We start from the raw sequence: 13,669 nt of genomic DNA, 5'->3' as shown, positions 1-13,669 counted from the left end.
TGGATGGGACCCATCTGTAAACTGAAATCTTCCATGAAAATGCAATTTTCTTTCAAATTTCTTGCCGTATTCATGTACCATGTAAAGCCTTAGAAAGTAGTGGTGGGGAAAAAGATTACATTTGACAACTATCAGTTTAAGCACACAGGGTCGCACAACAGTTCCATCCCATCACTACTTTCCGCTTCTTTTCACCAATATCCCTTTATGAAGGTAGATGCTTATTTTGGTACTCTACAGTGTTGTATTTAGCTACCCCATTGCAGCCTTTGCTGAATCATAAACAAAAGTATTGACATTGCCATTCATGGTTTTAACAGCATATGTTTTTGATTCTGTAAATGTCTTGGTTCGTTATTCGTTTTTTTTATTTTGAGTTATTTATCTGCTGCTTTCTAGCCATTCTGAATTTCATGTTCCTGAATGGCACTTATTTTCTATTTGTGAGTCAGGTTTGACAATTCATCTGATTCAGGGCTAATCGCAGTTGCTGCCTACCCTATGCTAAGTGATTTATTTATCAACAGCTTGCAAAACTGCTATCTCTGTGCCTTACCTGTGACTTCGATTCGGTCTCCTAATTGTATTTTTGTTGATGTCCTATTCATCCCTTTGACGATATCTGATTGTCTTGTTCGAGAGCCAAATAAAGTTCTTCGACCACGCGCCTGACTTTCAGTGAAATTTTCTCTGCCTGTTAGTACTGATGTGGGCTCGCTTCTAGATAAACTTCCGTTTTATTTTTTCAAATTTATGGCAATACTTAAGCTCATTAAAAAGGGAGACTACTCCTCGAGGTGGCGGTAGTCTTCCATGCGAGTGCATGCCACCGATCAAGACCGCCGATCATAATGAATGTGAGTGTGTGCGTGTCTTTCTTCGGGAAGACCGCCGTTACCGCTGAAGAGAAATAAAATTTTCTCACACCTTTGACCGAAATTCTGTGTTGCCTGTATTTCGTGCACTAAACTTCTTCGCTGGCAATACATCTTCACAGCAGTGGAATGGCGCGTGATTTTTTAAATTTTAATTCGTTATTTAACGGAAAATTTCGCATGGCAGTAAAGATTCAGAGGGGGTCTTTCGTTAACATTCGTGCCTAATGCAATTCTAAAAAGTTGATAGTCGAACAAACTAAGTAGCACACTTATTTGCGATGTTTGGTTTTTAAAGAAATAAATTATTTTTTAATTACAAATCCACTTTTTTATCCACCAGTGCCTTGGAAATCATGAATTCGATGACGGACCTCCAGGACTGGTGCCTTTCCTAACTAAAATGAATGAAGCAAACGTAACAGTCCTCGGGACTAACCTGGATACCACAGAAGAGCCTTTGTTCACGCAAGCAAATATCACACTGCCAAAGTCCATAGTTTACGACATTGCAGGAAGCAAGGTAGCAATTTTAGGGGTTGTCACAACGGAGACAATGACTATTGCTAAACCGGGTAAGTACCTCCATCAATATTCATCTTGTATGAACAGTACTTAGTTCTCCTTCATGCACTTTATTCATACATGCCTCTTTAAAAAAAACACCGCTTTAATTGGTAAAGCGGTATCTACATACTCTTGTTAGAACTAGGGTTCGGAAGATTGGGCACTTACTCGAGCTGCTATCTGTCCAGTTTGGTTGGAGAAAAGAAATTATGGAGACCCAATGCACATTTTGGAATCTACATTAAGCGAAGCCTTCGTGACCCGCTTATTCAAATGTTATAGCTTTGCCGAATTCACTCGCGCTTCTTTATCGTAAAGGTAACTGGAGCGCGCGTACTTGTGATAGGCATAGTGACACACGGTTGCGATCTTCGGAAAGAACGAGTCGGCGTTGGCACGAAAAAAAGTAGAGGTGCGATTATGCCGTACTGCATAGGGGAACAGGCGGCAGTGCTGGTCGACTAAGGTGCGATCCCTCCATCCAGCACGTAATTATTATTTTTTTAGTGTAAGCTACGGCGGCCAGACAGCGGCAGCACCCAGCAGCGACGGTGAGGGCCATTTGAAAGGTTTTAGAAATGGAACTAAGCTTTATAATGTACGTTTATTTGCACAACACATGCGGCGAGCAGCTTTGGCACAAGGAAAGTTATACGAATTGGCGAGAAAGAACAAAATGCCACACTTGTCGTGTGCGATCGAGAGCAAAGAAAATACATACATGATGGTAAAACGCGGGGAATGCGGGATATGGAAATTCAAGACAATGAGCAGCACGAGAACAAGGTGAGAGCAGGAGCCAACGTTTTGACAAGTGGACTTGTTTTCTTCTGGTAACAGCTCATATATTCAAGTGATCACTGTTTCGTTTCACTTCTTAAGAGCCCTCTTATAGAGCGATTATAATAGATTAGCTTATATATCGAATGAGCAAGTTTTCATGAAGAAATAATTGAATGGGCTGAGAAACACTCGCTAGAATTTGTTGTAATTTTTGAAGGCTCTTATTTCTTCTTAATAAATTAGAGGCAACAGCTTTCTTGCACAGAAAGCAACGCTTGTTTTAGTCGCCTAAACCAATACCATTTCGATAAATATTTGCACCTAGTCGTTCTGAACATCTGCGATAATAAGTTATGATACTTATGTGAGTGCGGTTGATGTGTATTTTAATGCAGTAATTAGGCAGTGGCAGAAGCGCTCACTTGGGCTTGTTCCCCCTCCCCCCCCCCCCAGTCATAAATCAGTAAACAATCTTCATGATCTTTTACTTGACAGGCGATATCAAAATCGTTTTTGCTTGTCCAAGAGCAGCATATTCCTGTTTTATCGTCACAAATGAGACGGCAATATTTAGTCGTGTTCCGTGCATCAGACGGGCACAAGCGAAAAGTGAAGACCGTCGCCGGACTTGATTTACTTCTGTCTCGTGGTCCTCTGCACTGCGCGCCTGCGTTTTTGTTAGTATTGGCATTCTGTTGGTGGAACTTTGATCGCATGACGGTATGTCTGTTTGTATCTAACCACTTTACCTATACAGTAAGCCATGGTGTATAGTAGTATGGGCCGCTAGGTATGTGCTGGCTGCTGTCTTGCCGATCAGACAATGTGAGGCACGGGGTCTGTAGCCGAATAGGCAACTTGCTGCTGACTGGGGTCTGGCATAGTAGACAGCTCGGCTTACTATATGTATGTATGTGCCCGAACCGGCAAATTTGGCACAGCGTACGTAATATAGGTAGGTGGCCATTTCTGGCCAATCGCCCGGACTGGATGCGCCAAGGTGACAGAAGCGGTCAAAGGTGAGGGCCCCTGCCGAACCAAGAGCAAGCTTCGTCGTCGGGAAACCAAGAAAGAGTACGTCAGCTTGTCATCACCATTATTTTATAAATCGTGCGCATACTGCATGGTCCGCGAGCTCCTCCGTCTTTCTTCATTCTCTTCTTAGCATGCCGCTCCATGCAGATGACAGCATTGAAACCAAACGTTTCAACAGGCGGTGTGTAGCAATAAATATAATAAAGCGATCGCATCCCATCCGCAACATACATCTCCGCGTGGAATGAAGCCGCTTGAGAGCGAGAAATTGCAACGAAGTCGCAGCTAGAACACTAGGGATACTATGGAGTTCTTACTGTGGTTCCATATGTTATTCGTGGTTGCATAATTTTCGTTGTGGTTGGCAGCAACCCTGCGGCTTCGTGTGTATGCAGTGGAAGTAGGTAGTATCTATTTAATGCTAATGAGCGTCTCGGAGCATCTGCAGGAGCGTCTCAGAGCGATGAGTTGTTACGAGCGGGAAACTGTAGGGGCCGATTGTCGTCGCGGCGAATGTAAAAAAATAATGAGCGATGGGAGGGAGGTTGGCGATACCGGCAGTGACGGGAAATATGTCCAACGCCGTGGCAAAGAAAACATACGGGCTTATCGTCGTGGGTTCTTCATTGGGCCAGATCACGATAGCGACGCAACGTTGCTGTATTTCCGTAAGGCGGAAGAACAAAACTGACCTGAGGTTAAGGAAGGGAGGCAACAGGCTGGAGTCCTGCGTTAGCCAGCTCTTCCCTCACGACGGCTTGGATTAAAGAGACGTCAGAAGGGCGTGCGAAATAGGAAGGTGGCGACGCCGCCTCAATTTCACGACGAACGATGCGGACAAGGCTGTCGGTGGTCGGTTGCTGATTGGGCGGCTGAATGTCTGCGCAGGACGATGTAGCGGCCGTGTTTGGAAGCCGCATGAATTGTTGGGCGATGCGGCGACTCTTGAGTGCTTCAAAACGCCGGCATTCCTTGATAATGTCTTCAATGGTCGAGCAGTCCTTAAAGACCAGCAAGTTGAAAGCATCATCAGCAATGCCTTTTAGGACGTGACTTACTTTGTCCGCCTCGGTCATGGTGGCATCAACTCGGCGGCAAAGGGCGATAACGTCAAGGATGTACGACACGTACGACTCCGTGGGAGATTGGGCGCGACAGGAGAGATCTTTCGAAGCGGCGCTCTGGCGGCCAATTCGTTTGCCAAATAGGTCACGAAGCTTCTGCTTACATAGATCCCAGCTGGTCAGCTCCGTTTCGTTAGTGTCAAACTAGACGCGCGCTGTCCCGCTGAGGTAGAAACCGGCATTAGTGAGTGTCACTGTCGAGTCCCACCGATTATTTGTTGCGACGCGCTCGTAATTCCCTATCCAGTCATCAACGTCGACGTTGTCGGTGCCGCAAAAAGAGCCTGGGTCGCGGGGTTGGATCAAGATCACTGGCTGGGGTGCCGGTGTTGTCGTTGATGCAATATCCCCGCCTGTTGACATGGTGAAACTTGCCAGGACACGTCGGCTGCGGAGTTCCGTCTTGAGTAGCACCTCGCACCTTCACCAAAATGCCATGGGAAACGATATAAATGTAAATATATTTACAAACTATATACAGCGAGGTGTAGCGCTGCCAAGATGGCGGAAAGAGAATCTCTTCAATCGTTGTGTTTTTCACCCCGATGGTCAACGTCGTCTTTGTTCCATTGCGCGCAGCCTTGTAACAATATTATGGTCCACATTCACCGTGAGAGGAGTTAAGCCGGAATGGGTTTTTCATACAGGCGTACTTCTGCATCACCTCCTACATCATTGAGAGCTTGGTGTTTCGTGAAATCAACAGGTGCTATTTTATGTTGCAACATTTTATGTTAAGTTTAAGAACGCTCCAGGAAGCTTGTAGTAAGTAAGGGTAAAATATAGTCATACAACTTGATTTTATGTTACCATAAGGGCAGCAAGCTTAGGCGACGAACAGTTGCACTTTCACACAGTGAACATTTGAAGTGGCTTCAAATACATGGGCTATTTAACATGATGTCAAACACAAAAGCAACAATGATACCATGTAGTAGGGAGGGCAATGCAATGCAGTGTCTACTGTAAGAGACTGAGCGTTCCACGAAACCATGCAGCAAGAGGTAACGAAATTAGAGGAAGCAGGCAAGAACAAAAAATGAGGGATGTAACATAAGGTATGTCTAACACACCGCTCAAAGGTCAATAGAGGAATGTTAGACAGACACAGCTCTTTCTCTATGTATGCACGTCGGAAGCATGTAGTTCATATCGCCACATATCTGCTATACCACAAGTACATGGTTTTAGTCTTAAGAGGTACGGCGCAAGCATCGGACTATAGGTTTTATTGCGATTATCATTCTTAGCCTAGTTTAGTCTCCTTGTGTCATCTATCTGTCTAGACTCTTTTTACCGCTCTTTACTTTCCAATTGCCTTCAGATTCACGTCGTAATGACGTCGCCGTAATCATGCGGTCCTCGTTCTACAGGTATATCCTGATCATGTCGTCTTTGTGATGCCAAAGTCGTCAGTGCGTCGTCGTGATACAGAAAGTGTTAAGTTCGACGACCTTCACTGATCACAAACACTGTAGTGTTTGTGATCAGTGAAGGGCAGCTTAGCGAACCGATGGTGCCAGCCGAAAGAGAGCTTTTGGGTTGATTTGTGCTAACCATCGCTTCCTGACAGGTTCGTGCTTGTAAACGCGCTCGTTAATATTTGCCGCTGAAGTAAAGGCTTCACTTCAGTGGCAATGGAGTGGGCACAGGAAACGGAAAAGAGTGAAAGTAACCAAGAGCACAGCAAGCTGGTCGAATTAGTAACTAAACATGTTCTTAGGGGTGGGCAGCTTAGCGAACCGATGGTGCCAGCCGAAAGAGAGCTTTTGGGTTGATTTGTGCTAACCATCGCTTCCTGACAGGTTCGTGCTTGTAAACGCGCTCGTGATTATTGTTCGGGGGCCCTACGCTAACGAGGGTCGGAGAAGAAGAATGCTCGTGTGAATCCAATTGCCTAAAAGAGGAAATCGTTTATTCTGGATAGAGGGATAGGAGAGCTGGAGTCGAACGCTCCGGAAGCTGTTGGCGAGATGTTTATATGTAAGGAAACGTGTACATACGGAGGAGTTGTAATCACGTTTGCAACGTACACCCTAACAACGGACGGAGTACCGAGGGCCGCGGCCCCGATCAACAAAGGTATAATCGTGAGCGACGGCCAAGTAAAAACCTGAACTCGGTACCAAAAACAACTATGATCCTCATACGTTCGTTGTCATACACTCTTCTGATGCCATCGTGATCAGGCGGTCATCGTTCCATCGTCATATTTTTAGAATCGTTCGCTATGGACATGAGGCCTCGTCGTAACATCGTCTTTGCCGTTCCATCGAGGTCAATCTTTCTTCGTCATTCCATGGTAATAGTGCGGTCGTCCTTGAATACTCGTACTACCGTCGTAGTCATTCCATTGTCGTCATTCCACCTTCGTCCTCCAATTTTTGTCATTCGGTCGTCGTTACGTCGACGTCGTGACATCATCATCGTAATTCATTCTTCATCGTCATTGCGCTGTCCTCATGTCGTCGTCATTACGCTGTCCTCGTCGTACTATTGTCATCATTTCAGAATTGGCATTCGATTGTCGTCTTCGTCCTTCCATCGACGTCATTTCTTCTTTGTCATTCTATCGCCATCAGTGCGTCGACGCCATACATTTGCCGTCAGGCCGTCATCGTCATGGCCGACCCTTGCGTGCGAGTGCCATAGCAACGTGGGCTGATTCGGATGACAGTGCATGTGGTAAAGAGCAGAAGCAATGCAGAGGCTCTTCCTCCGGGACATTCGAGTAGCACAGAAAACGGCGGATTTCCTTTGGCTGCACCTTTTGCCTTGGTTGCCGAAGAAGAACCGCCGAGACAAGGAGCCAGGCCAGGAGGTGGTCATCCTTGGAGACGTGCACCTACAGAATGACGTAAAACAAGTGCTACGGAAGGGACCAAAATTTTGCGAGAACCCGAAGCTGGACAGGGTGGAGCTGCTCAGCCTGGTGAGAAGCACCGTGGGAAGGGCTAAGGAGGATGAAGTTGGCCGGTTAGTTCAGGAAGGCGTCGAGTGCCTACCGCAAGAGGTCAAGGAAACTGGTCAACGCTCTCGCTTCATTGTGGCCTCGCTACGAAGAGCTGACGCCAGACTCCTCCAGGCCGATAAGGAGGGGGGCTTCGTGCTTATGCCAAGGCGGGAATACGACTGCAAATCTGAAGAGGCCATCTCAAAGAACTTCAAAGGGCTGGTCGGCGTCAACCACACAAAAACTAGAACCCGAGCGGCCAAGATTTGTGAAGAGGTGGGTCTCTCTGCCCTGGCCAAGTCTGTCAAGGCAGCAGGAAATTTGTGCCTGTCGGTGTTCTTTTCCGTGAAAATCCACAAAGAAGGCAATCCTTTCCGAGCCATAGTCTCGGAGCGTGGTACTTGGCAACGGTGCGTGGCTTCCAACTTAAAGTCGTCGCTAGATGTCCTCCCCGTTGATGATCCGTGCATCATCATGAGCCCGACCAGTGTTTCCGAATACCTTCAAAATGAGTGCTCGGAGCAAGTAGGTGCCTTCTCAGTTGACGTGAAAGACTTATTCTATTTCTTGCCCCACAACCTCGTGTGTGATGAAGTTAGCCAGTGCATTGATAGGTATGGGACCACTAAGCTTCAGAATGCATGTGGTATACATATTGACAAGTTTTTAGAGCTTCTTAGTTTTTACCTCGAGTCGACGTTCATAAGCTACAATGGTGCCATTTTCATCCAACGGGATGGCGTGTGCATTGGATCTTGTATCGCTCCTGTTCTTAGCAACCTTGTGCTAGCACGTTTTGACAGAAGCCTCATGGGCTGCCTCCTACCGACCAGCGTAACAAAAGTATTTCGCTTTGTGGATGATTTCCTTGTGCTACACAAAACTGACGAAACAGGTCAACTCTCGCGTGCTAACGAAATTTTCGACATCTTTCAATCGGTAATGAAACCTTTAGAACTAACGATCGAGCATCCCTCCGATAATAAGATAAGGTTTCTCGACCTAGAGATATCGCTAGAAAGGGAACACGTTTGTTGGGCTTACAACCCCCGCTCGAAGAAATGTATTCTCCCCTTCACGTCTGCGCACTCAAAAATAGTTAAAAGAAGCATCGCAGTCTCATGTCTCAGAGCAGCTCTGACCCTTTCATGCCACCACCGGGTGGCTAGCAGCTTCATGCACCAAGTGCACCGGCTCATCCAGGCTGGGTACCCCATGGCCCTGCTGATGAGTGTCTCGGAAAAGCTTTTGGTGATCCTCACCAGAGGGAGGGCAGGACGTGACGCCCAAGACAAGGGACCTCATGTGAGCACCACCGTCATACCCTATGTCCATGGGGTCTCGCATAGGTTAAAGAAGGTCGCCGGAAAAATAGGCACACGCGTTTTGTTCAGCGCAAGGGACAAGTTGTCGGCGCTATGCCGCAAGTTGAACAAGGAAGGCCCCAAAAAAGCAACCTGTGAGAAGCAACACAGAAAAGCTCATGTTGAGTGCGCATGTGCTGTTGTGTATAAAATCCCACTCAAGTGCAAACGCTGCTACATTGGCCAAACAGGCCGATGTTTGAATGACCGGCTGAGGGAACATGCGTACGCAATGAAAGGGTCTGTACCGAGCCATTTAGCCCAGCACTGCAAAGAATGCGGCTGCAAACCTCTCTTTGAAGATTGCACAATAATAGGTAGGTATAAAGATCAAAGAGCCCGCGAGATTTGCGAAGCGTTCTGCATTCAATCGCACGGAAACTCCTGCGTCAGCGTACCCTCTGTCTCTCTACATAGCTGCGAGATAAACTACTTGTTAAAAACATGATAACCTGCCATGACGACGCGCGTGATTAACTACTTGTTAAAATAGCGCTGTTTGTTCCCTTACCAATGGATGTACCAACCAGCCCAGACAAGCACACTCCTACTGTGAGGTGTCGTCGTGTGAGGCATGCCGTGTACGACCCTGCAGCGGAGCGATGCCACTGGTGAGCAATATATCCCGGTTGTTTCACTTCACAGTGCATCTCTTCTAATGCTATTACCGCCGGTGTGGTTGGGCTATTGGCAACATAGTGTAGAAAATTAGTTTTTTTGCACCCCCGTCCGTTCATTGCCAGATCTTTGCTTTTATTTGTTTTGGACATTAGTCAGTGCTCGAATGACGGTGATGATCGTAGCAATCATGTTTATGAGTTTGTCAATATGGCTTTCAATATTAGTCATGCGAGTCTCGAGGTGTGTAATGCGCGTCTCCAGGGAAATAAATCCCTGATCAGTTTTGGTTTCAAGAGCTGTGATTCTGTCCTTCAGATCCATGTAGGCGTCTGCGTCTAAGAGGATTGGCGGGAGAAGGTCCTGCCGTATTTCGAGGAGAAGGGGCCACACCGGGCTCGCCTAACTATTGTTAGAAACTTGCTTGTACTCTGATGCATTGGACGTACTAGGGATAAGAGAGTTAAACGATTGGATTTGACCTTCGATCGGGGCTATTTTGACTCATAACATTGCGTTTTCTTGAGCTAGTGAGAAAAATTTATTGGTTTTTGTCAGGTTGTGAGGGAAGTTGGGAAGTGAGGAGCCCCGAGAAACTACCCCAGCCCAGCTCACATGTCTTTGCGCTAATCCTGAGGTCGATGGCGTCGGTAGTATCGGCCAGTGTTCTTTCCCTTTCAGAGGCGGTGCCGGCTCCTTGCCTGATTGCTTGGTATCGGATTTCCTCTTCTTGGGAGGAGGAGGGGTCCTATTGGGCTTGTAGCGCTCTGGACAATGCGCCGAGCCCGTAGCGTGGTCTCCCGCATAGACCACACATTTATGGTTGCAGGTATGGTTCGCGTTTGGGCTAACCTCCGCGCACTTCTCACAAGTTGGATATCCCGCCGATGTCAGATTTGCTTGCACTTGACACTGGCTTCCTCCTTCCATCGAAAAGGTGTGCAGCGGAGCCAGCAGTGGGCGTATTGGACGTAGAACGGCAGCTTATTCCCGAGCAAAGTCACCGATATTGTTTCGGTCTTACCCATTCGGCGGGCGTGGAGCGCCACGGGTTCCGGGTTAGCTTGTCGAAGATGGGGCAAGATTTTGGGCTTTCTTAATGTCGACGGGTAAGGCGAAAATGCCTTTGCACGAGTCTTGCGGATACGTGGGATGAACGACCACCTCGTGGGTTTTGCCAGCGATGGCGAGGCTTTTCACACGTAGGTATGCGTCAATACTGACACGTATACATGTTTATCTTTCACCGGTGGCCGCTTTCCACCGGCTAACAAATGTTAAACGTTATCGCTCTGCGCAGGACGCGCCTGTATCGGAAATTTCTAGAACGTTATCGATCCTTCTTTTCGTTGCCTGTTTTCACCGACGCTTATGTTATCTGATTGTGTGACCGACGCGAATTGTCTAGAACTTTCTGGAAGACACGCGGGCATCAGGGATTAATCTGGAACCTTCGATGACTCAGGTATAAAAGCCGACGCGTCTCGCCGCTGATGAGATTTTCGACGATCGCCGACTGTGTTCGCCGCTATCGTTGTGCTTTGAGTGTAGCTTGCTTTTGTGGGCACAGGTTCGCCCCATAAACAACCAGTTTCGTCATACACAGTTTTACGACTGCTTTCTTTACCGCCACTACTACGTGACATCTGGTGGAGGTGCTAGTTCGTTCATGCACCGAACGCCCCCGCAAAGCCGCGACCCAAGCCCGAAACCGGAGGACGAGACCAACGTCGCCAAGGAACAGCGAGCTAGCCGTAGGCAGCAAGGACTTCTGCCGGAGTACGGACTTCTTCCCGAAAAGACCACTGCAATCAAGGCCAAGTCAACAACCAGAATGGCAGCACCAGCGTCCCCCATCCTGCTGCAACAACCTCGGGAGCCACCGACCTTTCGTGGATCATCGGCTGAAGACCCTGAAACCTGGCTGGAGACATATGAGAGGACCGCGACGTTCAACAAATGGAGCGACGACGACAAGCTGCGCCATGTTTACTTCTCGCTTGAAGACGGCGCCAGAACCTGGTTCGAGAATAGGGAGCGTGCACTAACAACCTGGGACCTCTTCAGAGCCGCATTCCTGGACACCTTCACGAGCGTCGTCCGTAAAGAAAGAGCTGCAGCCTTGTTGGAAAACCGTGTACAGCTCCCGAATGAGAGCATCGCTATGTACACTGAAGAAATGACTCGATTATTCCGGCACGCCGACCCCGCTATGCCAGAAGACAAGAAAGTTCGCTTGCTCATGCGGGCAGTTAAGCAGGAACTATTCGCCGGACTGGTGCGGAATCCACCAACGACAGTCCAAGACTTTCTCTCGGAGGCTATGACGATCGACAAAGCACTGGACATGCGCAACCGGCAATACAATCGCCGTTCGACGCCACATTACGCCGAAGTCCAAGGTCTCTCCCACGACCTACGAGACACCATCAGGGCGATAGTACGCGAAGAGCTGCAGAAGTTGCTACCGTCGTCGCAGCTTCAAGTTGCTTCCATCGCCGATATCGTGCGGGAGGAAATCCAGCAATCGCTAGGACTTCCCGAATCGCCGCAACCCGAGCCGGAAGCGCTGACCTACGCCGCCGTCGCCCGTCGTCAAGGCCCCCCGCCGCGCTCGTGCCAGGGCCCCGTAACGCCGCAGTTCCGCCGTCCACCACCGCCGCCGCCAGAACGCCCGTCCGTCGTCCAGCGCAGCTACCCGAGAAAGACTGACATTTGGCGCGCCCCCGACCACCGCCCGCTCTGCTATCACTGCGGGGAAGCTGGTCATATCTACCGCCGATGCCCATACCGCGAGATGGGCCTACGAGGGTTCGCCGTCAACGCGCCGCGTCCAGTGCGCGGTGAACGACCGCGCGACATTGCCGACTACCTCGCCGGAGCTCAGTGGCAACCCCGACGACCCTCACGCTCGCCGTCACCAGGCCGCTACATCTCGCCGCATCGCCGTCAGTACACCGGTCCCACCCGGGGCCGATCTCCCTGCCCTTACCCGGGAAACTAAAGGCAGCAACCGATGGAGGTGCGGTTGCTGTACGACGCAATGCCGAAGATCCTCCGCCGCGGACGACGACGACGACGACGATTCGCGAATCATCACGACGAGATATCAGCACGCCGCCTAGCAACAGCCTTGACAGCACTTCGCCGCCGCACGAAGACCGGCCGACGCGACGTAGCAGCAGCGGAGCAAGCCGACGCAGCCGTGATCCGACGCCACGACTTAACCGTAATGCTAGACGACGGTCTACCGACTTAGACGTTCTTATCGATGGTCATAACGTCACCGCTCTCGTCGACACTGGCGCCGACTATTCCGTCTTCAGTGGCGCGTTCACCACCAAGTTAAAGAAGTTGAAGACGGCCTGGCAAGGACCCGATATCCGGACAGCGGGAGGCCACCTAATAACGCCGGCTGGAATCTGCACAGCCCGAGTCACGGTAAACAACCGCACTTACCCGGCGAGCTTCGTAATCTTGCAGCACTGCTCCAGGGATGTCATCCTAGGCATGGACTTTTTAAACCAATACGGTGCAGTCATCGACTTAAGATCCAAGTCGATAACGCTTTCAACGCACAACGCGATACTACCGGGTACAAGCATAAGTTACCATGCCTTGAATGTGCTTGAAGAACAAGTCACCGTTCCGCCTCGCTCCAGCGTAATTATTTCCGTCGGTACCGAAGTGCCTGCAGACATGGAGGGCATCATCGAGGGTGATCATCACCTACTGCTCGACCGTGAAATTTGCGTCGCTAGAGGCATAGCTGAGCTACGTGCAGGGAAATCAAGGGTGATGCTCACGAACTTCAGCCCTGAATACAAGCACATTAACAAAGGCACCACGGTCGCCTACATCGACGAAATAGTACAAGCCAGCAGTGCTTTCGCCTTCACGGATTCCAGTGCCCCTGCAACGACGACTGTAATCCCTGAACCAACTTTCGACGTCAATCAGAACCTTCCCAGGCATAAGAAAGAACAACTAAAAGCCCTGCTCCTGCAATACAAGGACTGCTTCTCGTCGTCGTCAAAAGTTCGACAAACCCCGGTCGCCAAGCACCGCATCATCACCGACGAAAATGTCCGCCCACTCCGTCAGAGCCCGTACCGAGTTTCGGCGCGCGAACGTGAAGCCATAAGGCAACAAGTCGACGAAATGCTACGCGACGACATCATCCAGCCGTCCAAGAGTCCGTGGGCGTCCCCCGTGGTGTTAGTGAAGAAGAAGGATGGAACCCTACGTTTCTGCGTCGATTATCGTCGCCTCAACAAGATCACGAAGAAGGACGTATACCCCCTCCCACGGATTGACGACGCCTTGGATCGACTCTACAACGCAAAGTAT

General features: G+C 49.2%; 1 protein-coding gene across 6 annotated transcripts in view; it reads left to right on the top strand.

Annotated features, from left to right (window-relative positions):
* The window catches only part of LOC119454594 (protein 5NUC), a 201,575-nt gene that overhangs the window by 19,619 nt on the left and 168,287 nt on the right, over positions 1 to 13,669 (top strand). For all 6 annotated transcript variants that reach the window (XM_049666903.1, XM_049666902.1, XM_049666905.1 and 3 more), the window contains exon 3: positions 1,219 to 1,450. In XM_049666903.1, coding sequence (XP_049522860.1) covers positions 1,219 to 1,450 — 232 coding nt within the window. The remainder of the gene's footprint in view (positions 1 to 1,218; positions 1,451 to 13,669) is intronic.

The sequence above is a fragment of the Dermacentor silvarum genome, chromosome 5 (assembly GCF_013339745.2).
Source record: "Dermacentor silvarum isolate Dsil-2018 chromosome 5, BIME_Dsil_1.4, whole genome shotgun sequence".
In the NCBI taxonomy this organism is placed as follows: Eukaryota; Metazoa; Arthropoda; class Arachnida; order Ixodida; family Ixodidae; genus Dermacentor; species Dermacentor silvarum.
The sequence above is the reverse complement of the archived record's forward strand: the minus strand, read 5'-3'. Positions and strand labels throughout refer to the sequence as shown.